This window comes from Chionomys nivalis, chromosome 20 (assembly GCF_950005125.1).
Source record: "Chionomys nivalis chromosome 20, mChiNiv1.1, whole genome shotgun sequence".
NCBI classification, from domain to species: Eukaryota; Metazoa; Chordata; class Mammalia; order Rodentia; family Cricetidae; genus Chionomys; species Chionomys nivalis.
The window spans coordinates 30,716,875-30,743,316 of record NC_080105.1 but is presented as its reverse complement, the minus strand read 5'-3'; the positions used below and the strand labels follow the sequence as shown (position 1 = coordinate 30,743,316).

General features: G+C 46.1%; 1 protein-coding gene across 1 annotated transcript in view; it reads left to right on the top strand.

Annotated features, from left to right (window-relative positions):
* The window catches only part of Enpp6 (ectonucleotide pyrophosphatase/phosphodiesterase 6), a 93,429-nt gene that overhangs the window by 56,847 nt on the left and 10,140 nt on the right, over positions 1–26,442 (top strand). Inside the window, exons 3-6 of the mRNA XM_057752107.1 lie at positions 2,324–2,435; positions 11,724–11,865; positions 12,417–12,596; positions 15,501–15,638. Coding sequence (XP_057608090.1) covers positions 2,324–2,435; positions 11,724–11,865; positions 12,417–12,596; positions 15,501–15,638 — 572 coding nt within the window. The remainder of the gene's footprint in view (positions 1–2,323; positions 2,436–11,723; positions 11,866–12,416; positions 12,597–15,500; positions 15,639–26,442) is intronic.

The window sequence follows — 26,442 nt, the reverse complement described above, 5'->3', positions numbered from 1 at the left end:
CCAAAAATGCCTGTGTTTTGCCTTATTGCGATATTTTACTTACTATGATGGTCTGGAACTAAACCTACACATAAGTATCTCTGAGATATATGTGCATGCTTTTTAATACAAAAAAATCTGTAACAGTGTAATAATATCTCTACTTTCTTACGCATTGCCTGTACTTACTACAGAAGACTAGATTATAATTAACCAGGAAAAAAATAACAACCCAGCTTGTATCCTATTTTAACCTAGGCCAAGAGTTAATTTCTCAGGTGAAGGATATTACTACATCAGTGTTAAGCTCAGTTTAATTTTTTTTAAAAAGATTTTATTATGTATATAGTTTTCTGCCTGTATGTATGTCTACAGGCCAGAAGAGGGCACCAGATTTCATTGTAGATGGTTGTGAGCCACCATGTGGTTGCTGGGAATTGAACTTAGAACCCCTGGAAGAGCAGTCAGTGCTCTTAACCACTGAGCCATCTCTCCAGTCCAGGTCCAGCTTAATTTTAATCAAATGAAAGTGTCAAGAGAACACATGCTTGGTAATTTTAGCAGATAAACTTATTGTTGATTATACATCAAAACCATACTGTGATTTGCACTAACCTGACAAGAACAAAAACCATGCCATTCGTTCATCTCTGAGAGAATGCTCAGGATCTCCTTACTTCAAAATTCCCATTCCCATATACTGGAAACGTGACAAGAGACACCTGGCCACACTGCAGATAGTGGCTGAACTCGGAAAGGGCGCATGATGTCTGCTATATTTCTAGCCCTAAGCAAAGGCTGCATCCAGGACAAATGACTTTGAGACTATAATCAAAATTTACAAATAACTTTTGACAGACAAAACGCAGGTATCCAAGGCAATAAGCGGTCAACATTCCCCTTGCATTTCTGACTATTCTGGAAACCATGAGCAGATTCCTTCCTGGGCCTCACCGCTTATTAATCTTCTTAGTAAGCATGCCCAGGGAAGGAGCACTGCCTACTTCTTAGTCCTCTCTCATTTCTCTCAGCTAAGCCTTGCCCTCCTGGATCCCAAGATCTCGGGCAGACATGGACAGGGTCTCCCACAGACTATTCCAATCAAATGACGATATGCTAATGAGGGAGTCTTCCTAGGAGCTGCTCTGCTATCTTTTGCATCACCTGGCAGATGTGCTCCAAAGTACTTGCCATCCGGTTTCCTGGCAGATGTGTTCGTCCCCCACATTCTCCATCCTCCCTTTTACTTCCTTCCACTTGGAAGTCATCTTCCCCGGGACTGTAATCAAGAGCCACATCTGCGGTCCTGGTTTCCCTGGTCCGGCATTTCATGGTTCTTAACTGTTTAGACGTTCCCTGAACTCTGGTTCACACTACTTTCTTTGCCTTGGTACCCAATCTCCTCCTGCCTCCAACTCGGTCCTCCATCCCCCATAGCCTTGGCTGTGTCTCCGACACCGAGTCAGGGGCAGGGAGGCAAGCAAGGAAAACACAGTTCTTCGCTGTGTTCCGACACTACCCGCGAAGTGGGCACCTCACTTCAGACCTCACACAGCACAGGTTTGCCCTCTCCCCTGAGACTAGACTCTGGACTGCTTTGAGAAGGAAACCCTGGCTGATGATTCATGTTTGTTTCCTCTGCCTGACAGAGCCACTCGTTCATAGTTAGTGCCAATAAATATTTGCTCAACAAATGTAAACTGAGATTGACACCCCCCCGCCCCGCCTCGGTGTTCTGATATCCTGATTAAGTGTTCCCTCCTGAGGACAACTATGTCTCCATGTCTAAGAGTCTGGGGTAGAAAACTTGAGCAGATTCACACCCAGCTTTTGACTTTCGTTGCCTTTTGGAAGAAGTCAGCTCAAAACCGTTGCTTTAGCTCAGTGAAACTGGCTTGCTGTTACAACTCTGTAGTCCAGTTAGTCTTTATATCAGGACAGTGAAATATTATTTTATAATTCCCTGGCCACAAGATGCTATCCTTCACATGTCTCTTGAGTAGGGAAGAATACATTAGACTAGAAGATAGTAGTTAACAGAAAATCTAGGGAAGAAAATTAATTGAGATATTTTGGTACACTAATTAATTTATATTTTGTTTCTATTGTCCAATTTGTGGCAGTTTCTGTCATGGGGCTCCAGTATTACAGTGGAATGGCATTTAGGAAACTACTCCAGTAAAGCAAAAAATATAATTAACTTGGTGACCTATCAGGAATCAATTATTTTAGTTTATGGAAAGGTACAAAAATATTTTGACTGATGTGTGTTTTATGGAATAGGCTCATAGCCCTACTTTAAATATTCAAGACAATAACAGTTCTCCCTCTTTTTTCTTGATAGGCTGTGAAGTTGAGATTCTTGGTGTCAGACCAACTTACTGCCTAGAATATAAAAACGTCCCAACGGATATCAATTTTGCCAATGCAGTCAGTGACGCTCTTGACTCGTTAAAGTAAGTGTCCCAAATTTTTAGCCCTAACATTGTTCTTTTTTTCAGAAGAGATTGTGTGTGTGTGTGTGTGTGTGTGAGTGTGTACGTGCATGTGTACGCATGCGTGCAAAGGTAGGATGGATGTAGGTGTTTGTGGAGAGCAGAAGAGTTAGGTCCCATGTAACCAAAGTTACAGGCAATTTTGAGTCACCTGACAATGGGTGCCATGTACCAAACTCTGGTCCTCTGAAAAAGCAGCAAGCACTCTTGCCCACTGGGCCATCTCTCCATTCCCTCTTCCTTGTTTCCTGAATGAACAGCAAGTCTTAAAGTGGTTTAAGAGAGCTGGACCTAGGCGACATAATGTCTCAGAGAGTTTTATGTAGTGATTTTTCTGCAGTGTACTAACAGATTGTAGCTCTGAGCAGTTGTACTGTTTGCACATGGTGAATGAAATGTTAGAGAATCCCCAGGACATGAGGACCATTTTTATGTTATTAGACTATAGAGAAACCATACAGCTATCAAATTTTTCATAATGATGATTTTCTGAGCAGGTACATTTCAAAGACAACAATATGTATTTGCATAAAGGAAGGCTCTGTGAGCAGATGTGTTTGGGGAAAAATCACCGTTCCCATACTCTTGTTTGAAATGCACAAAGCACATTAGCATATTAGAACAAGAAAAAGGTTTTGACTTTGTTTAGTTTTGTTTTGTTTCTCCCTTGCTCCTGGAACAGTGATACAGAGTCTGAAACATGGAAGGCTGAGTTCCTCGGCCCTGAAAAACACTTAGCTCTGTCAGGGAACTGATTACCAAGTCAAAAATAAAGCCTCAAATCAACTGGAAGCAGTCAGGTCACCCAGATGGAGGTCCAGCAGGGAGAGTGCTTTAGAAATCAGCAAGAAGGAGCCTGAGGGTATTGGGATCGCCTATTTCTGGAGCTGGACTTGAGGTTCTTTGAGGTCATCTTGTTGGATGGGGTCAAAACAGAAGACACCGAGAGAATCGCAGTATATAGACTGGGGCAGGAGCTTGATCATTTTGAAAGAGCATGGTTACCAGCGAGGCACTGAGTGATCACCCTTCCTAAACTCAGGGCATGAATCGCTGGCACCAAACAATGAAGGCCGGCTATGGTTATGATTATCTTTCATATTTCTATGTATTGAGTTCTAAGTTGCCTCAGGTACAGAGGGGAGCAGCTGGGTGAGATTACCGCCAAGTAACCCAAGAATCTGCTTGGCAGTGGGGTCTTCCTCGTGGTTTACGATAGCCCCGTGGTACAGAAGTGACAGATGAGAGATGGCACGCTTTCACTTCTTTTCCTGCCCCAATTTTTAGAGTGAGTGGCCGCCACTCCCACAGGGTTATCAGAGGAGAAGACAGGCCCCCCTCCCGTGTTGATTTTCAGATCAATCTACCTGAGTGAAACCTATAAAGACGGGTCTTTAGGTCACAAAATGGTTTAGCATGACTGACATGCTAAAGGGAAAATGGCTTCAAAACATTAAACATCAAGAAGAAACAAACTGGTCCATGTCATTTGATTCTGGTTGTATTTAAAAGGGGCAAAGTTTTACGTAATCAGATGGTCTTCATACAGTTTTATGTATCATGTGTGTTGTGTATGTTATATGATGCTGCCTCCTGCTACCTCATATGCCTTCCTTTTTCTTGCCCACAAGGGCTGGGAAGCCACGTGCAGGCAGAGCTGGTATACTGGGCTGCTGTCTGGTTAATGCAAAGCAGACGGCCATAGCATACAGATGAACTGCGCTGGAACTTCAGAACCCTCCATGTCTACTCAGTGCTGCTTCCAATGTATCCCAGACCCAAACACAGTCCATCCATATACCCTACTGCTATGAGCGATATGAGAGTTTGGGTTGTAATTGTCACAGAAATACCTCCAAGTAGTCTGACAGTCTGCTTATGAGTACGTTTGTATAGCTCTCACGTTTATCTCATGTTTGGAACTGAATGGACTCTCTCTGGACCCAATCTAGTGGCCACAGCAAAATAGCAAGGAGTACCATGAGACCTTCAGGGTAGTGCTCATCAATCTGAGCAGACATTCTCCTTATCATAGCACCAGAATGCTAGAGGAATGAAAACTGGGTTCTATTTCCTTTAGAGAAGTGTTGTCTTTGTGAGTTTTCTTTTCCTTTTGTTTTTCTTTTTCAAGCAACATGATGAAGGTAATAGAACTCTAGGAGATGCATCTCCTCTTGGAAACAGGGAAGATTTTTCTGATTGTTACTCTAGTTCCTGGTGGTAGTGGTGGGATGTATGTTTTATTTGGTAAAGGAGTTGGGCTTCTCTGGAAAGAAAAGGCCACAAAGAAGTACAAGTCCATAGAGTTGGCCTCAGGTTAGGCTTCCAGATGGTATCTGGGGCTATGCATTGCCCAACTCAATGCCATTCATGTGCAGGTAGTCTAGGTGCGTGACCTTGAACTCCATAGTCAAGTGTTTCTCAACCTTCCTAATGCTGCAACCCTTTGATATAGCTTTTGATGTTGTGGTGACCTCCAACCATACAATTATTTCATTGTTACTTCATAACTGTAATTTTGCTATTGTTATGAATCATAATGTAAGTATCTGATATGCAGGATATATCTGATATGCACCCCAGAGGGTTATGACGAAAGGCTGAGAACTGCTGCCACAGACTGTCATTCACAAATGACATTCACATCTGCAACCTAGATGATGTGTCTGGATTTTGACAGCATGGGCCTTTCCCTCCCTCTCCCTCCCTCTCCCTCTCTCCCTCCCTTCATCCCACTCCCTGCTGCTTGTGGATAAGTAAAAACTCTCAGCTACTTCTCAAGTGCCAGTCTACCTGACTGCTGCCATATTTCCTGCCATGATGGTCATAGCCTCACCCTCTGAAACTGTAAGCAAGCCCCCAGAGTAAATACTCTGTTATGCTGCCTTGGCCACAGTGGGCATCTCTTCATAGCAACACACAGTAACCAAGACAAAGAGCAGCTCTTTGTGTTCAGCAGCATCCAGCCCCCCACACTGATGCTTTCTGAGCCCTCTTATCACACACCAAGACTGTTATCTGCTAGCCTGGCCTGTCACCTGGGTACCTGTCCCTTTAAGAGACAAGCCCCACCCACTCCCACCCTCACCCCCTCTTCTGCCAAGGCAAGCACATCTCCCACCTCCTCGGGCCTGCATGCTCACTCTGCTGGCCCCTCTTCTCTTCCCCCACCTCTCTCTGCCTCTCTCTCTTCCTCCGTCTCCCCCTTTCCCTTCCCTTTCCCCTCCATAACCCACTAAATAAACTCTGTTCCCAAACTCTCTCTGAATGGTATATCTGTCTGTCTCTTATCTGCTGTGCCCTGCCTACCAAGGGAACCCACCGATGCCTCACTGCTGCTCTTTGAGGCCTTGGGTGACCCGCCGCGGCCCCTCGTGGGACCACTGCCCCTCGTGGGACCGGCCTTCCCACCCACCGTATCTTTATAAAAGAATAACAGACTCAGCAGGTAATGCCCCTGCACACAATGCCACCCACCACTTTCAAAACATAAAGCAATTCATGTCCCATATCACTTGATTTGTCTTTTGGGAAATTCTGTTTGCAGGAGGTTCATGGTTCAGTGAGAAAAAAAAAAGTATGTGGTGTTAAAGACTTGATAGACTTAAAGAATAGTTTGGGGGGGGGGAGGTAAGAGAAGAGGGATCGGGAGGTAGCCAGTATGCCCCGGCTGAAAGGAAGGGGCAGTAACCGCTTTCAACATGGTGCTACGCATATTGTCCAAGCAACCTGTTTAAGGAGGCTCTAGAATCCAGATCTGGTAGTACAAGCCCATAATCCAAACTATGCTGAGACAAAAGGTTCACAGGTTCAAGTCCTGTCTGGGCCACAAAGTGAGTCCAAGACCACTTTGGAAAACCTAGTGAGACTCTGTCCCAAAATAAAAAGAGCTGAGAGGTAGCTTGGTGATAAAGTACCTGCCAATCATTCCAAATGGAGTCCAAGGTCAATGCTGAGAGCTGAAAAAAATAACAGAAAAGCAAAGAAAGAAAGCACTGGGTGGCAGCAGCGGTGGACACAGCTAATGACTTCCGTGAACAGCTGCAGAGGACTTCTCAGAACCCCAGTCACTGCTGATGTTAATAAAGGAACAGATGGACGAGAAGAGAATTGCTGCCACCTGGGAAAGGAAGCCGGCTCAGGTGTCTTGGCTGGGACCCTGCCTCTATGGGCAGACTAAGAAGAGTGGAGAAGCTTGTTGCGTCTCAGTGGGGCTTAAATGCTTCTCCCTGCTAAAACCCACACTCTCAGGCAAAGTGATGAAGGCACAACCAGAAGGAGGCATTTCTTCTCCCTCCCTCCCTCCCTCCCTCCCTCCCTCCCTCCCTCCCTCCCTCCCTCCCTCCTTCCCTTCTTCTCTCCCTCCCTTCCTCCCACCCACCCTTCCTCCCACACACCCTACTTCCCTCTCTTCCTCCCTTCCTCCCACCCACCCTTCCTCCCACACACCCTACTTCCTTCTCTTCCTCCCTTCCTCTTTGCTACCTGTCTAGTACTATACCAGCAGCTCATTTAGCATTTGAGTGGTGGTGCTTTAGTTACTTTTCTGTTGTGTAATAAAACACCATAACCAAAGCAACTTACAGAAGAAAGAGTTTATTTGGGCTTATGATTCTATACAATTAGAGTCCATGATGGCAGATCCAACATGACAGCAGGCAGGGGGAATGGTGGCTAGGGTAGAGAGCTGAGCATGCGTATTTCAGTCACTTCCATGAAGCAGAGACAGAGAGACAGAGAGGGGGAGGGAGGGAGGGAGGGATGGAGGGAGGGAGGGAGGAAGAGAGAGAGACAGAGAGACAGAGAGGGGGAGGGAGGGAGGAAGAGAGAGAGACAGAGAGAGGGAGGGAGGGAGGAAGAGAGACAGACAGAGAGACAGGGGGAGGGAGAGAGACAGAGAGAGGGAGGGAGGGAGGAAGAAAGACAGACAGAGAGACAGAGAGACAGAGCGAGCGAGTGAGCGAGAGAGAGAGAGAGAGAGAGAGAGAGAGAGGAGGGAGGAGGGAGGGAGGAAGAGAGAGGGAGAGAGAGGGAGGGAGGGAGGGAGAGGGAGAGAGAGAGAGAGAGAGAGAGAGAGAGAGAGAGAACTGAAACAGGTGACACGCTTCCTCCACACACCACCTAAACCTCCCTGAACAGCACCATCAGCCGGGGGCCATGGGTTCAGATTCGTGAGACTATAGGGGACATTTCCCATTCAACTCACTGCAGGTAGGTTTCCCAGATGGATGAACTGCGGTGTAGAGATATTCTGCCATTCATCTGAGACATGTTACTTATTGAGAAGAGAAATCAGGATCTGAAACCGTATTTGTGCTCCTTTCCAAAGGTAATTCTCACAATTAAATCTGCCATGTCTATACTCCATCATTTAGGAAAATTCTGCCAAGATTCAGATCAGCTTAGTAGTGAGGGAGTGGGGATAGCAAGGTGGTTAGAAGGGGAAGACGAGAAACACATAATAAAAGCAGAGGAAGCTGGAGAATGATGAGTGTGGGTATTGATGCATGTAAAAATATCAATAATATTGAGATAATCAAACTGTAATTTCAGGGTTTTTTCCAAATTCAAATTTTATGTTATCATTTTTTCTGCTCACTAGCTGCTAAGTTTACAGAATCTGTATGATAACCATGAATGAAATCTGGTGATCTTGAAGCAGGGGTATTGGACAGTGCCCCAAGATGATACTGACCCTTTGGGTAGACTGACCCTCTCAGCCCTTTTTTCCTAAATATTAAGTCATCTTTCTTAATAGTCAATAACTAGCTATACCTTTAAATTGTTTCCATTTCCCTCTACCCAATTCTCCTCTCTTCCCAACCTACTTCAGTAAGAAAAATGCATATGACGTTATGAACTCTTTATACTGCAAAACAATCTAGACAGAATTATAAGGTGATAGGAGACTTGGGTGTCCCTGAAACCCTAGGATTGGAGGCCCCCTGCAGCTTTCTGGGAACTGGGTTTGATGGCCACATGTCCTTCTGGCAAGGTTCCTGAACCTCCAAGCTATAAATGGCCAATAGCAGACAGGCAGGATTTCCATCCAACTTACCCTACCCAACCTCATAACAAATGAGCTGACCTGTGATACAGACCAGACCCACATCGGAAACAGCTGGCTACCAAGAATTTATCTGCTAAACTCCAAACAGGCCAGAACTGTCAGCCCTGGGAGACTTGGGTCCCTAATGAATCAATGAAACCCTAACACAGCAACCTCTCACGTGTGTATTCCCTGTAACACAAGCATCCCAAATCAAGTGTTCCTGGCATTGGAGCTTGACAGCTTCCTGAAACAATGCCATCGGGTAAATTGTGACACACTCCAGCTTTCTGACCACATGGAGATTTTCAGATGTGATAAACAGCCTTGGAGAAACCAACCTACACTAGAGCGCATTACGGATACATTACATAACCATACAGTGGGTATTAAAATGAGGAGGCCTAGGTGGATTTCATTAAACTCCAACGCCACGGTAAACCTCACTTTATTAAGTCACCAAGGCATTAAGTGGGATTTCCCACCATATCTAGGGCCTGTGCTGGAAGTGTGGACACCTAAACAGTTGATATAGTGCATGAACCAGCACATCTGGATGCCTAAGAGGCCGGTACATAAAGGAGAGAAATGTGGAGGCTTATCTCCCGGACAGGTTTTATGGAAGCGTTCGTTGTGTTCAGATGTAGCGAGGGAAGGAGAGACCAGGAATGAGTTTCAGCATATGGATAGAAATCATATTGCCTAGTACAGACTTATCCCTACCACCCACACACTCGCTGGGCCCTACAGGACCTTTTGTATCTCACTATGTATAGGTACAACCCAATCCACACTGTGGAGGAGGCTGGTGATGGGGTTTTTAAACGAAGGGCCAATTTGTTTTGTTCTAAAAGACAAACGATGTCACTTCACCTGAAACCAATGTTTCCTCAGAGCTGTTGATGATGTGCACCGTGTGACCGTAAAGAGGGGTGCCAGGCAGAGAACACTCTGGAATCTCTTCCCTGGTTTAGAAGATGGAGTAGATATGGATGGACTTTCAAAGGCCCAATTTACATTTCCACGTTCCAGCTATGTCACAGAGACCTGCCAGGGAGCGGGAAACTTCTAGAACCCTCTGAAGCCTGCATCTCCATGTGTATATCAGTAAATGCTCTTTTGTGAGGACACTTGTCCCTATAGCTCCAGGCCTGGCACAAAGTCAACCCATAACACAGAGCACCTAGGTGACAAGGACGGTGCCCTTTCTCACAGCCAGCTTCTGGGAGTTGAAAGGTGTCACACAACAGAGCAAGGATTTCCAAAGTTCCCCGTGCTGGGTGGAATAGTTCCCCTTCATCACGAGCTCTTGGCAAATGCTGCAGCAGAGAACCTGGTCATAGGCATAAGCCCATTTCGTGGGCTCTTGTTATTATCCACTTAATTGACAGCTATAGAATGTTGACTGTGTGCCAAATTCTAGGCTTGAGTTGAGATACCGTGAAGAATGAGTCACCATTCCCCAGGTGAAAGAATCTCATAGTTTAGAGAGAGAAAAGTACAGATAAAAGTGCCCGGAAGTGAGCATAGAGTCACGAGAGCACACTGCCATGTCCCAAGGCCACCTGATCTAGCCTCAGAATGTCGCAGGAAGCTTCCTTGAGGAGACAATGATTGCCACAGATCTTAAGGAAGAGTGGCTACTGTGTGACTCTGACCAGGCAAATCAAGCCCTCTAAGCATGAGGATGCTCTCTGTTGGAGGAGAGCAAGACCCAAGGCCCTTGCAGCCCTGCAATCACACTCTCCCATTGCTCATGCTGGGAAGACCGTATCAAGGGAAAACATGATGTTTTAATATGTGCCTATATGTCTGTGTCTATGTGCTTTATACAGATGTGCCTAAAGTAGAGGTTTTTAAAAAGAGAAATAAGAAAAAATGACAAGGGATAAGGATATTAATACTACCTCTTGTCCAGATCCAAGCCGAAAGAAACACCTTCCATTTCTTTTCCTTTGGCTCATCTGTCAGTTCTGGATGCTGGCATACCATCTTTACTACTTTTAACATCGCTCCCATCTATGTTGGGTGCTTGACGGGAAGATAGGCAAAGCCAGAGCTTGGGGAGGGGAAGTCACAGTGGAAAGTGTTATGTGGAGGAAGGAGAGAACATTTCCTGGACTCCTCTTCCTTCTTCCCCTAAGCTGACCACGTCTATAGATATTGCTAGCTTCTTAGACCAGCACTGGGGGCGAAATGTTTTGGATTTTCACTAACAATGCTTGTTGTAATATGAGCGGCAGGCTACGTTCCTGGCACCTGGCCGCCCGCACGGCTAGCTTTATACGAAATAATTACACGGAAACTGTATTTTTTTAATCACTGCCTGGCCCATTAGTTCCAGCCTCTTATTGGCTAGCTCTTACATATGGATCTAACCCATTTTTAATATTCTGTGTAGCACCATGAGCTGGCTTACCAGGAAAGATCTTAACCTGCGTAGTGAGACAATCATGGCGACTCCCTGACTCAGCTTCTTTCTCCCAGCATTCTGTTCTGTCTACTCCGCCTACCTAATTTTCTGTCCTATTAAAGGGGCCAAGGCAGTTTCTTTATTACTTAACCAATGAAACAACAGATAGAAAGATGACCCACCTCCATCAAATGCTGCCCCTGGGGGAGTTTGGGAGTTCCTAAAAGGACAGTTACTTTTAGGATTTACTCTGTGTCTATCCAAGAGCTAACCTGTCACAGATCCCCACAGAGCACATGGCTGGGGTGGGTGTGTCTGCGATGACAAATCCTAAGTATTACTCCATCTACAGCGACAGAAGTGGCTGTGGCTACACCGTTTGAATTCTTGTCAGACAGACCCACAATCTAGTATATTATTGGGACTCCCTTAAAGTCCACTAATAATTTTACAGTTGTTATTGAAAGCAACGCCTCCAGTTTCTTGGCTTTCTGGTTATGAGAAGGGAGCTATATGGACCATGCCCTCTCTCATACTACATCTTTCAATTTCCAATTTGTGGACAGGAAAAGCAAGACAGTGTGGCCAGAAGAAGGGGTGACGAGTAGACACACTCTTCAAATCTTTCCAACAATCTGTTCAATGTTGACTCACCTTATTTATGCGGCTATATGGGTCTTGACTCATCTACTGGACTGGTTCACTTGGGGACTCTCACACCTTCACGAGGGTCAGTGGGTCCCTAGGTTGCAGCCTCCAGAGGTCACCTTCACTCTGTTCCCTCCAGGAGTGGCCGAGCTGATCTGGCGGCCATATACCACGAGCGCATTGATGTGGAAGGCCACCACTATGGACCCTCGTCACCTCAGCGAAAAGATGCCCTCAAAGCTGTGGACACGGTGCTGAAGTATATGATCCAGTGGATCCAGGTGACCCAAAGCAAGGGCAACTAACCTGGCCTGTTTCCCTGTCATGTCTTGTCATCTCTGTGACTGCCACTCCTTCATACGTCCTCCAACAATTTCTTTACTAGGCCAGTGTGAGGCTCTTTTTTTCTCCACTTCATACTTTTTTGGGCACCAAGAGACTCCTTATACCATGTATGGCCAGTGGGGTTTAACTCATCTAATGTGAGTTTTTGCCTGGTTTGCCTAGAGCGTTGGCCAGGTTCTTAGTACTATTAGTGAGTCTATTGACTATTAGTGAGTCTATTGACTATTAGTGAGTCTATTGACTATTAGTGAGTCTATTGACTATTAGTAAGTCTATTGACTACTAGTAAGTCTATTGACTATTATTAGTAAATCTATTGACTATTAGTAAGTCTATTAACCTGTACATAGGGTTTAAATGTGGCTTCCGACTTTAACAATCTCTGTTCTCCTTTAACCAATAGCTTAAAAATGCCTTTTTACAAGGATTTTTGCATGAAAGAACCTTTCTCCAGTGACTATGACGACGTCTTGTGTCCACCCCACAGGAACGAGGCCTGCAGAATGACCTAAATGTCATCATTTTCTCAGACCATGGGATGACAGACATCTTCTGGATGGATAAAGTGATTGAGCTGAGCAAGTACGTCAGCCTTGATGACCTACAGCAAGTGAAGGACCGAGGGCCCGTTGTGAGCCTGTGGCCAGCCCCTGGCAAACACTCCGAGGCAAGACACGCGGCGGTGGAGGGGAGGTGACATGGACCCTTTGGCCCCTCGTTTGTGCTTTGTTGTTCCTCCTAGAGTTTTCTTAGGAAACTGTGTAACAGGGTTAGGAGCACAGACTTTGGAATCAGCTGTCATTCACTTACCAAGTGACCTTTCTAAAGGTCATTTGTTCTCTGTGTTTGTTTTACTCTATAATAGCATCTACCTCTGCTGAATTTCATAAAAATTAAATGAAATAGACGATGCCCCATACTTTGCAAACTCCTGGCACGTGTTGGCATGCCCTTATTAGGGCTATTATAGGGCAAACTCCTGAAGAGGCTGTCAGAGGCAGACTCTTCAGACTGAAGCTGCCACTCTGATCTGCACCCGTTTCCTTTTCACCAGGGGGCTGGAGATATAAAACTGACCAAAGAAGACAGCATAGGCCCCGCATGTGCAGTGGATCAGCCCCTGACTTCACAACCCCACCCCTTAGGTTCTGATCTCAGCTCTGTTATCGCCTGCGTACGAGGCATTGACAAGTCTGGCCCCTCTGCCGTCTGCACATGTGCATGGCAGTGAGTGCCATTCTAAAGCCCATGGGAGTACAAAAAAGCAGGCTGAGATCACAGCAAAGACAATGTATGAGCCACTCACACTCACGAAGCTCACCATCCAATGAGAAGATTCCTCATTGGATGAGGGTGTGGTCAAGTTCCCACAGTGTGCAGACGAGGACCCAAACTCCCTTTCAGGAACTCAGTACCCCATGCTCACCCTTTCAGAAAACAACAGTAGTTAGGGATGGTGGCGGGTGGTAAGAATGAGGAGGAACGGGTGACACTCTTGGCTGACAACCTCGTGTTCATGTTGGTTTGTCACCTCCCGGTGCATAGATGCAGTGCCTGTCCATCCCCAGGGAGCTGACATGGGCCAGGAAGCATCTATTTTTCTGAGGGGGTGGGTAATGCCAGCAACAGGGGAGTCAGGAGGAGTCTGGAAGATGCTGCCTTCCTTCATCCTAACGGCGACAGAACAGTTGCCTGTGAACAATTGTCATTAGTCAAAGGGTCCTGACGGACCTTTGACTTCCTTTGGCTCCTAGGTAGTCCCACCACCGCCTTGCCTGCCCTCATTTGAGGTCCCCCGTCAACAGTACCACACTGCTCTCTGCCTTTCCCCCACTCACGAGGGAAATGCCTCCCCCTTTCTGTTTTCTCAAGCTCCATAGCCAGGAAACGAAGTTTACACAGCGTCCCGGCAAACCCCCTAAATATGAAAACAGAAAGAATATGTTACACGTTGGCAGGTTCCTGGGAAGCAACTCTGTCTTCCTGGCAGGGAAGATCATCTTTGTCTCCAATTTGGCATGTAGGCATGAGACTCCTCCAGAACGCTTGGGCATTACCACTCACGAGCTGGGAAGAGCATCTTCCAGCAGGACGTGCATCCCAAGCCCTGCCAGCAGCCAATTGCAGTTGGTAGGGGATCAAAAGTGGGGGCTGTGTTTGGTGACAGTTGTGTCATGTGATGGACACAGCAATCTGCAAGACCTGGTGTATGTCAGCAGATTTTCCGCTTATTCCAAATAATTCTGCATTCTGCATACGTTGTTTTTAATAAAACAGAGGAGATTAATTCATGGAACTGTGAACAAGTTTCTACTCAGCAGCCCAAAGACTATTTTTAAGTCATGAGTGAATAAACACAGTTTTATTATTAAGGGATACATATCTGATTTGGCTAGTGGCCAGCAAACCAGCACCAGCAGGTTGCTTTTTAATTTTAGTCACAAACATTTGAGCTTCTGCTAAATATTGGAAGTGTGTATAGACTTTACGTCTTCATTATGGAATTGGCAATGGGATTAGTAAGCAATTTCTGGTGATTTTAAAATTCATATATGGGAAGGACATAATCTTGATGTCAAGTCATTTTGATGATATTTAACATCAGCCAGGCCACTTTGACAATCGCCTCTTAATTTTAGCACATAGAATTTTGGTAAGTAAGTTTTGTAATATGTTCACCAGTCACTGATTATTTACAAAAGAATATATATAGTGTGTGTACATGTTTATATATATACATATATATATACACACACACAATAAAATACATTATCCTCCTAAGCAGTATAGGATAACACTGCAGTGCTCACCTCGTATTTAATAGAAGTAGAATGTTGGCATGACCTATGATACTTTTTGAAAGTCTTCCCCAGATCCCATGAGCTTTCTACTCTCTCAGAAAAACCACTAAGAAGAAGCCATTACTTATCGTATGGTTGTGTGGTTACTTGAGTTTTACATGATAAGAATCTCTGTGGTGTTTTCTACAATGCACATTATTTTTGCTCCGGCTGAGGTCTCGAGTCTTCCAAGTGTCTTTGCGGATGTGATGTCTGTCTTTACTATACTTTGTCGTGTCTTGCCCTGAAACTGCACCAGTATGTCTTTATCTCTCCCCGTTATCTCTTTGCTCTTCTGCTTCTGCTGTGTGCCTGGGCTATTCTGTACATACATCTACAGGTGCACACACATGAGAGCTTTTCATTACAGTCCCTAGGGGGTCCATCTCTTATGTCAGAGAGCATATGGATCGTTAGACTTCCTGGATAAAGACAGCTTGATTTGCAAGCTATACAAAAGTCTCTCATAGCACACACCGTTAATCTCAGCACTGGGGAGGCAGAGACACACTGAGCTCTGTAAGTTCAAGGTCAGCCTGGTCTATATAGTGAGTGCCAGACCAGCTAGGGCTACATAGAAATTCTATCACAAGAAAAAAAAAGTATTTATTTTATGTAACTAAACTCTGTGTGCGTGTGTATGTTGTGTGTGCACGCACATGTGTGTTTGTAATCTATCTCACAGATCTAACATGAGTGTTCAAAGAGCTCACTTTTTGTTTTCTTTGCAGATATACCACAAACTCAGTACAGTAGAACACATGACCGTGTATGAGAAAGAAGCAATACCCAGCAGGTTCTATTATAAGAAAGGGAAATTCGTCTCTCCTTTGACTTTGGTGGCTGATGAAGGGTGGTTCATAACAGAGGTAATTATAAAATCTATGGCATTCCTCTCATTGTTCAAACTCTATCCACAGCCCACGGGTAAGTAGCAATTATTGAGATCCGTTCTCTCGGAGTCCTTTGCTGCCCTGCTTCCTTGTTTAGAAAATCAAAAGGCTGGACCGGCCATCTAGGTGAACACAAGCTTCAGGCACAAACCGACAGTCGAGATTGAGACTTCATGGCTCCAGATCCCCTGTGTTGTAATAAATTGGCCTTAACTAAATTACTCAAGCTTCTGTTCAACCTGTGTAGCTTAAAGCAGAACAATTACTGTGATCCAAAGCCATGCTCCAGGGCAGTGGAAAGCAAGGAGAGCCCTCTGTTGCTTCCACCAGGAGAGAAATGTCTAGAAAGTAGAGCTGCATGGACCCAGGCCCCCAAATTACCAGCTGGTTTTTACAGCCGAGATTGTCTTTCACTTTTTCCCTGAGCCCTAATTTGCCTCAGGCCTGCCCGATTTCCTCCTCCTTGTCCTCCTGGGCTCTAGGCTGAGGAGAATGCATGATCTTTATGAATATCCTACCTTCCAGAGGAACCTGTGATCACACCGAGAGTACAGTCCCGTCTAGACAAGAGCAGTCCTTCAGACGTGAGTTTGAAGGTGGGCTGTGCTTAGAACAGGCCGCAGAGTAAAAGGGGTAGAAAGCTAAAGCCAGTGTTGACTAGGACTCAACAGAAAATAATATACTAGAGGCCACAGGTTCCTCACCCGTGGAGACAGGCATTGGGCCAAGAGAGTGTGTGACCAACCAGCAGGGCATGAAATCACAGGACTCTGACATGAACTTCAGTTTTTGAGCAAGACTGGGTCATTCCTGGCCATTCACAGAGAGAAACGTTTGGTCACCATGAACTGAAAGCCAGGCAGATCTTGTTGAAACCACTGGCAGCAGAAGGCAGAGGCCAGCCAGTCAGGCTCTTCTGAGACTGAATCTGGCTTCTGGTGTCATGCTATTTATGGGGTCTCTAGGATGGAAGCAGAGAGAAGGAGGATTGTAAGTTCTAGGCCAACCTGCGCTCCAACCCTTAAAAAATATCTAGAGACAAAAAGCGTTCAAGAGACTTCTTCTAACACTGCTGCTTCCAGAAAAGAAAATGTGACTTTTTAGGTCAACATCCTGCCCGGAGTTCACATGACTGAGAGAGAATATTTTAAGCTATGCTCTAGGCGTGTGTCATTATCATTTTCTCCTCTCTCTCCAACCCCCTCTCTGTCACACATGAAAGCAATACAAAATGATAATAAGAATACAATCAGTTTGATTCATGCCACGTGTGGGGTCTGTAATAAACACAATTGTTTCTCAGGCTATTAGTGGAGGGCACAGGTCACCAGGTTAGAGGCCCACGGACATCAAGAAAGACCTCCCAAGTCACAGCAAAGAACCTACTTTTTAGTTTGTTTGCTCTTGTCTCAAAACACCTTCATCTTTATAAGATTCTGGTGAAGTCATTCTGAAGTTCTGGAGGTCAGTCCATTGTGAGGATTAATCCGTAGTGGGCCACCATCAGTGTGTGAGCATGACCCTGAACACCTGAGACCTGGTTAGTTCACGTGCTGACAGGCTGAGAGGTTACAGCAAGGGAGGTGGGGAGACCCTCGGGCTACGGGGTGATTTAGAGATTTGGTAGAAACAAGAAGGGGGATGACAAAGCCAGAGGAGGAGGTGGACACCCAGTGAGATGCCATCACAATTCCAGTGGGAAACGCCTTGAGTCCCCTCGGGGTGGACAAGCTGTATGAAGTCATTCCAGCTAGGAATGGAAACAGTCTGATGGGGGGGAGATTTCTTCCATTTCGGCAGAGGGTTCTTCCCATAAAGGAAATATGGTATCTGGGTGTTGTACATCCAGGAAAAAGATGTCTGTCTTCTTGAGGGATGAAAACAATGCCGGAGGACCTGAGAGCACTGGTTAAAACGTGCTGGGTTATAAGCCATGAGCTATCTGCCTTTCTGTTTTTATTTTTGGCTTCTTGAAACAAAGTATTGCCATGTTCCCCATAGAGCTTTACTATGGGAGTTTACTATATAGCTAAGACTGGACTCAAATTCACAATCCTCTTGCCTCAGCCTCCTGAGTGCTGAGATTAAGGCATGTGCCACCAAGTCTGGGTCACAGACCACATGAACAATGGATTTGATAATGATTGGCCATCTCATTTAAGTGAACATCTGGAGACAATGGGCTCCATGGTCGCTTAATCCAGAAATGGTGAAATCAAGTCCCTGTTTTAGCTCTACAGAAGTCTGCTTTTCCTCTCGAGATCACAAAAGAGTTGCTGCAGCTCCAAGTTGCCACTGGAAACACCCCGAAGCAGGAAAGAAATAGTATGACTTTTCATTACACATCACCTACTATTATGGAATAGGTGTCTATATTTCAGAACCACAGGTGGAAACCAGTATGTGGGACCCTGAAGATTAGGGGATGCAAGTGGGGAGATCTCTGTAAGGAAAAGTATGTAATTACGAAGACGAGGTCTTAAAAGAAACCCATATACCCGAGAAGTTCTCGTAGTGAAGTTTCTGCCCCGTCTAGAAACCATTAGCAACTTCTTCTTTGATCTCATCGACCGACTAACTGGTTGGGGTGACTAGAAAATCCCTGCCCGGGGTGAGATTTGCCACTGAGGTGTGCTGCACTGCCTGGTAAAGAACCACAGTCACAGGACTGAAGAGATGCAGAAACTGGGGTTAAGAGACGGGGGGGGGGGGGGGGCCTCAAAACGAAACAGCGAGGAAGAGAGCCTAGGGCATGGCTTCATTTCCCAGGAGACGGACAATCCACTCTAGGAAGCCTGTGACTACCTGCCAACGCGTCCTCCTGTCCCTGGCTTTGGGCCCACCCATCTCCCCCCACACCCTAAGGGGACCTGAGTCATGCTTGCCTGAATGAAACTGGAAATTAGTATCTTCTGTTATATGGTTATATAGATTATATTGTACATTACTTTTGTATGTATCGCACACATTAATTTAAGTTATTAAAAACTAAGAGTCACCAGTTAGCAAAGATGCCCAAGTACTTCATGATGTGGGCTTAAGAACAAAGAAAACCCCATAAAAAAGAAACCAGAGCATGGACAACTACAAGAACAGTTTTTAAAATATATAATTAGGGGTGGGGATGGAGCTCAGCTTATAGACTGCTTGCTCTATCATGCAAGCCCTGGGGTCCATCCCAGGGACCACATAAACTGGCCGTATTGGCCCACACCAGTAATCCCAGCGCACAGAGGTGGAAGCAAGGGAGATCAGAAGTTTAAGGTCATCCTTGACCATACAGGAAGCTCCAGGCCTGCCTCAGATACATGAGACCTTGTCTGGAAAAAAAGAAAGGCGGGAGAGGAAGAAAGAAAAGGAGGAAGGGAGAAAGAAAGAAGAACTACTTCAAGAGGGTATTACAGATATGTAGAGCCGAGAGTGGTGGTGCATGCCTTTAATGCCAGGACTTGGGAGGCAGAGGCAGGAGGGTCTCTGTTAGTTCGAGGCCAACCTGGTTTACAGAGTGAGTTCCAGGACAGACAGGGCTGTTACACAGAGAAACTCTGTCCTTGGATAACCAAAAATAAATAAATAAATGAAACAAAAAGTTATTTTAAAAAAGAAGAAGAAGAAGAAGAAGAAGAAGAAGGAAGAAGAAGAAGAAGAAGAAGAAGAAGAAGAAGAAGAAGAAGAAGAAGAAGAAGAAGAAGAAGAAGAAGAAGAAGAAGAAGAAGAAGAAGAAGAAGAAGAAGAAGAAGAAGAAGAAGAAGAAGAAGAAAGAAATGAAAAGAAATCAGGATGGGTAGGAGATAAGAGATGGTGGGGGCAAGAGTAACCAGAATGCATTGTGTACATAACACAATTGTCAAAGGAGAAAATAAATAAAACCTCTAGAATAAGAAAAGACAGAAATAAGACTAAGATAAATCGGACATGAAAATATAAGATTAGCATCTGAAAGATGTGTGTTGATCTGCCAGGTTGACCTAATTATTATGGAACTGCACACTAGTCTCTCTCTCTCTCCCTCTCTCTCTCTCTTCATTGTTTCTGATATTTATTTAAGTCTGTAATGACAAAAGGCAAAGTGCAGAAAGAAATACAAAATGTACAGTTTGGAGGGAAAGGAGAGAGTTTCGTGCTACAACCAAGAGAAGCTGTAATTGCTAAGGAGACCCATGGCGTTAAAGAGAGGCCGCTCCACACGGAACAGGGAAATGTGCTCACCAGTTCTTGTTGGTCACGCCTGTACCGTGCATTTTGAACAACTGCTTTCCCAATGTTTGTATGATGTGTATTTAAAACTATTTAACCTTTTTATCAAACAATAAATATATCCGGGGGAAAATGAGCATTGGTCAGTAATAACAACTAAAAAAAGTCTTGAACTAATTGCCTCCTTAGCTATTCTCAGTTTGGATCGTGGGTACTGTTGGTCCTGAAGTGACATACGGGGACAGACAGTTGAACACGGGTTTATCTCAGGGCTGCTCAGCACAATCAATCTTACTTGTATCGTTTATGGTGTCTATCATACATGAGCGTGTGTTTCTCTAGGAAGTCGTCACTGTCTATCCTGAGAGGAACTGGGGTATCTCCGTCACTCACGTTTTGATCTGAGCACTGTGATCACTTTACTCTAGTTCTGGGGCGTACACCTTTTTATTTTCTGGATATCACATGGAAAAGTCTCAAGTGCTGATTCTATTCTAACGCCGAGTCGTACTCTGCAAAGTTCTGAAAACAGGTGTCTTTTGTACGTCTGTGACCTTTCCTCTGCAGCCCTGGACTGCCTATTACCCTTTCCTGCCTACAGTCCCCTGAAAACTGCATTCTTCATCCCCGTGTCCACTCAGGACCAGAACTACTCATCACTCACATCTGCGTTTGCAAATTTCTCTCCAAGTCAGAAGAAAAGGATGTCGTGTTTGGCCCTGTAACCTGCACAGCTGTCCAAGATGTGTGCTGTGGCCTTACAGACGGGGTTACACTCCATATCGGCAGACGGCAAAGGCTCAGCCCTGAACCCAGTCTCACCAGGTCTCACTCTGACGGCAAGGGAATCTGTGTTCTGGTTTTGACATGATTAGAAGAACAGCTGAGTGAGGACAAGCTGATGCTCTCTAGCAGCTGATAAAAGAGAACCCCAGCGCTTCCTCGTGCCACGGTTCCCACAGACACTACCCCATGAACACAAAGGATCTGGCTTTGTTTCTAGACATGCCGCTGCCCTGGAAGCCCCGCCTCTCACTAAAGCTCTCACAGAAAGAAGGAAACAGCTGAGAGAGAGTGAGTTCATTTCTTCTCACCATTGCCTAGAGGGCTGTTACTGAAAAGACAGAGATACAGACTCAATTTGTCACAGGAATTGGACCAAGATCCAGAGCGACCCAGGGGCTCGATGACTTCTTGAGTCACTTCCGCTCCATATGGTTTACAATACAAGCTCGTTCCCAACATCTGTCCTTCGTCTGACCTCCCTTCCTCAGCCAGCGGAAATCTGAAGGTGTTCATGTTTCCAAAGGACTAAAGAGACAGAGGAAAATGAGTCACCAATAAGGTCAAGGCCCACGGTCCTCCCAGCCAGTCTCGGTTCCTCAGGACAGGAAGCAGAGTTCTTGACTCATGTCTCATCCCCTCTCTCTTCCTAAGAGCTGTCCAGTTCCTCTAGAAAAAAATAATCGTGGGTGTTGTTTCTTTCTCTTAGGGGATGAGGTCACACTCTCCCGCAGAGCATCAGAGCCCTGAGCAATTTGGCCTTCACTCATGGTCTTCTGGGATTCTCGGGCAGCCATATTGCCACCTCCTCCTTCAACAGGTGCTTGGCCACAGAGCAGACAGACTGGGGTGTCACAATGTCTAATGCCATCCAAGGACCCTCAATAGATACACCCAGCACTACCTAATATCCCTGGCATGGGACACTTAGAACGACACAGGAAATAACCCAGAGTCATTTCCACCAACCTCATTCATTTCCGTTCTTACACTCTCAACCATCAAGCCCCTGGATCTGAAGAATCCCGGCCTATCAAAGTCCTCAAATATTTACTTAGTGCCTTCTCAGGCAATGAACTGTATAACGTGCTAATTCCACTGAGGACCCTCCGGGAGTCCCCAGCTGTCTGATGCAGTCTAGAGAGGGAACCAAAGATCATTTCAGCATGCTTGTCGTCGGGGTCAACCAGCGTGCCATTACAGATGTGTTCCACGTTCTAAAGAATCTAGGCTCCGCCCATGAGAGAAAACACTATCTGCTTGCCTTTCTGCTTCTGGCTTATTTCACTAAACATGCTTTCCATTTCCATTCATCTTCTTGCAGATGCGGAAATGATGAGTTCATCTCATAGACCTTGAAATAGCAATACCAAGTGTGGAGAAAAAAAACTGTGATCATAATCTTTCTTTGACGCGCCAGGGTCTTGAAGGAGCTAAGTGAGCCTCCAGCTATGCACAGAAAAGGTTGCAGTAATGTCCCGGGACATTAAGCCAGTTAATATTTTTCACATTGTAAATATAGCAAGGACTTTTTATTTTAAAATTTTTGGTCAACAACAGTGACCAATGACTATCTTGAATTAAGCCATTCCTAGGACCTTCAATCAGCCCCCATAAGTAGTGAACAGGATCTCTGGGTTGTCCTAACTCTTCCAACGCCCTTCCTGTCCTTCAAAGGCCAATGATGACCCCCTCTCCCTTGATACACTTCCTTGATCCTAATTATCCTCATTTGGGACTTTCCTAAGACCTCAAATCGTTCTGCTGGGTACTAATTTGCCTGCTTCTGGACTCTCTGGTCTAGAGTAGCGGTTTCTAGAGAATGGGTCTTTAATAAGGTCTTTTGAGCTTGGCCCCCACCCAGGAAGGGTATGCACTACGGTGTAGTAGAGTCACAGTATATACGGGTGGCTTGGACAGATTCATAAATACCTAGACTGTTGCATTGTTTATTCCAAGACTATTCACTTCTTGGTTGGCAAACAATTACCAAGGAAAGGAGGGCTAAGTCGAGAATTCAGCTAATTCCTCACAGCCCTAGAAAAGAGTTCATCTGAGAAAGGTGATTAAAACTATGAGCGGCGATTCTAGCTTTAGTGAGCCCCAGCTTGAGCAGGACACGTCACAGCACATAATCCCCAGCCAGCTTTCAAGGGCCAATGTCTGTGGCCCGTCCAGGAAGGTGTCAACTGAGCTGAAGACAAACAAGATGGAGCAAGAGCCTGGAAAAGGACGGTGAAGCAAGGTGCTTCGTGCTAAGCATCCAGATTCCTGTGTCGGTTAAAACCAACGGGGCAAGCACAGGCCCAGACATCTGCAGGAGGCCAATATCTGTCTACAGAAGAAAGACTTGCTTTGAAGACCAGTAAAGGGTATCACATGTCAGGCTCATTTCTAAAGCCTGTGGCAGGGAGGCCTAGCTCCAGAACATTTGAGGAAATCAAGACAATCTGGGAAGCGTGATTTCTGAGAGGTTCTGGCAGCTAGAGCGGATTGTCCAGGCCCAACTAACGAAGCTTCAGGAAGACAGCTGTGAAATGCTAGAAACAGCTTACTCTCTACAGTGACTGGGGTCACATGTGGAAGCTGTCTGGGAGTACAGACATCCCCACTTCCTCCTCTCAAAAGGATTCAACAAATGTGATCCCAGAAAAGAGAGAGAGAGCAATCCCTGGTCCACGTAGTGTCCTCTCCACTCTACCCCGGCTTCTCTTCCTTCCTGTCACTGTGCAGTCTGGCATTTTCCACGTCAAGGATCAAGCTGTGTGCAGCAGGAAACTCTCCAGGGTCAGGCTGCGGGGCCAAGGCTGAGTAGTTAAGTCCTGTCAAGACAGAAGCCGAGCAACTGTTAGGATATCTCTTGGGAGTGCCACTTGGTGAACACATACCCGAGTTTAAGACCACTGCTCTCTAGGGGCTCCTAGGGTCCAGAATCGGGAAGGCATCCTGCCCAACACTTTTAAAAAGCGGCGATACACAAGCTAAGCAAATGGGTCTGTGTGTCCTTTTGTCATATGCAAACAAATGGCTCTTCATCTTAGACAGGGCACTGATTACACACCAGAGCAATAATTCCATGAACCAGCGAGGTTACTGGTGGTTCTGACTTCAGCATCGGTCACCTGTTACATAGCCCTGGTGACTCAAGGCAGCTGCATGCCTGGAAAGCCTACCCCAGTTTGAGTCACGACTCACAGACGCTGGGTCCCTGGAGCTCCGTGGATGACCCAGAGACAGCTGTGCCCCCGCCCCGCCAGAATCTCCTCTGGTCCAGCAGCCATCACCTGCTTCTGTAAGCAATCTTTAGTGAATCCTCCAACTCTCTGAGCTTCTTAGCCGTGGAAGCATAGGTGGCATCTTGAGTCTTCCGAGTCACCCTCTTCCCTCCAGGAAGAAATGCTTTCGGTTGGAAGCCGAAAGAACACCGCGACAGAACACATGGTGGATAGGAGACAACGAACTCCTTCTCAACCCCCAAACAGATCTGAGACTCTCCATGTGCTCTCAGCTCGCAGGCCTTCCCAGCAGGGCCTCCCACAACAGGAACATTATTGCTCTTCCTTCTCATCCTGAGAAGATACAATGTAACTCTATAGTTGCCCTCTCCCCCCCCAAGAGGAAGGTACCTGTGAAAAGCACGACCAGCGGAATGATAGCACGCTGATTTTTTAATTAGAATTCTAAGGCATCTTAAGTAGTTCCACATTTTATTTATTTTGCTTAAATTTCTATAACGTCCTCCCACCCCGACCCACACCAAGATATTCTTTTGAAATAACTCAAAGAGGAAAAGGATTTATACTCTTCGTGGTTTTGTTAGTCTGCTTTCTGTTACTGTGGCAGAATAACCGAGTTAATCAATTAGAAAAAACAAAAAGATTTATTTTGGCTCCTGGTTCTATGATCAATTGATCCTGTTTGGGGCCAGCGCATCATCATACCGTGGTGGGAGCGCATGGCAGAGGACAACCATTGCCTTTTGGTCCTTGTGAAGCAAAGAGAGAAGGAAGGGGCCAAATACTACCTTCAAAGGCAACCTTCCAAAGATCCGACTTCCTCCTCCTAGAGCCCACCTCTTAAAGGTTCTATTGCTTGCCTACGGTACCACTGGCTGGAAAGCAAGCTTTTAACACATGGGCCTTCGGGGATTTTCCAGATCTGAATCCAAATCACAGCAACGGTGGGAGAGGGAAGATGGTTAATGCAGAGCAACCAGGGCTCCTCAGGCACCAGTCAACGAGAACGGGGCCCAGTTGGAGAAAGCTGACTGCCCAGCTATCCTATTGGGTCAAAGCCGGTTTTTGTGCTTGATCATGCCATTCCTGAAGCTTTGTGACCTTTCTGGGAAGGGTTTCTCAAGCTGTACCCAGAGCCACATGAAAAACACATGATCTGACCTTGGGATGGTAGCAAGAACAAAACCTGTCTTCAGAAATGATGAATTGCCAATTAAGGATGCTGGATGAATGGTTTCCGGGGGGCGGGGGTCCCATGCTCCAGAAAGGGGAAGATCAGGCTCTGATGAACCTGGACCTACAAAATACAACGTCCAAGAGTGGAACGTAGGACGTGCTCAGGGTAGTCTATGCCCAGCCCGGCTTCTGAGCCACCAGGAGGGACAGTGAGTGTTTCCTTCTAAAGTCGGCCACCACAGCCATGGCCTCCAAAGGAGCATCCACCAGGAGGAGGGCACAGTGAGGCCCTGCTCCAGGCCCTCTGGCCAGAGAGAGCATTCGTCCCAGTCATCAGAAGTCAGTCTGTGATTCGGGGCGGGACACAGAGGCCAGATGTTAACCCTCTCAGCTGCTCACCCTTTGCCTCCCTGCCTCCTCAGAGGTGCCTTTCCCTGAGACTCAGCAATCAGTCGAGAGAAAAGGGAGTGCACGGGTGAGGACCAGACATCCTAATGTACACCAAAGACACAATGGCAGGTGAGTAAAACGAGCCCAACAGAATGAGAACTCTGCCTGTGTGCAAACAGGAAATGACGAATCCACGCTGCTCAGGCTGCTTCCTCCTTTCCCCAGCCTTGTGCCTCTCCTCCCACCTCCACCCCCACTCTCAGCCTGGTCTCTAGCCACGCTTTCACTATAGATTAAAACCAAGGAGTCCTGCATGGTGGGATTTAAAGCAACAGTCCCCAGCACAGCCTGAGCAAACCTCACCTACAGGTTCTGACTTGAACGCCGCTTTTCCTTATTAGTGCCAAGGATGTTGAAACAAAGCCCTGATCTGCAAATCTTGTCATTTTCCCTCTGGCATCCCAAATAAAAGTCTGGTGCATCATAGGTGTCGTGGCAGTAGGCTAGATGCAGAACCACAGACACCAGGGGAAGAAGCCAAGTCCAAACCCAAAACCCTCACCCATTCTTCCTAGGGTTCCCTTGGATGGTGCCGTCAGCTTCTAGTTCCTTCCCACTGGGAATGATCAGATTGTTGAGGGGTGAGTGGAGCCTTCTTGTTCATTGCATCAACCCACGCGCACGGCAGGGGGGCTTGGGAGGTGCCAGAAATGCTGGGGAGATCACATGGTGTGAAGATCATTGAATTCTACACAGTGTTAAATGCAGAGCCAGCAACTTGCCCTGGTTTGCCTGGGGCTGGTCCAGTTTTAAAACTGAGGTCTTGACTCTCTAGAGTCCCCATGGCAGCAAACTGGGACAGCTGGTGACCTTGCTGGGCTGGCACTTCCCTAGGCGAGAGTAGAAAGACTGTGTGCCATGGCTGTGGCTTTCATCTAGTCCTGTCCCACAAGAGGGGACAAGACAGACTCCTGAGGGTCAGGCCTTGCATGAGCAGT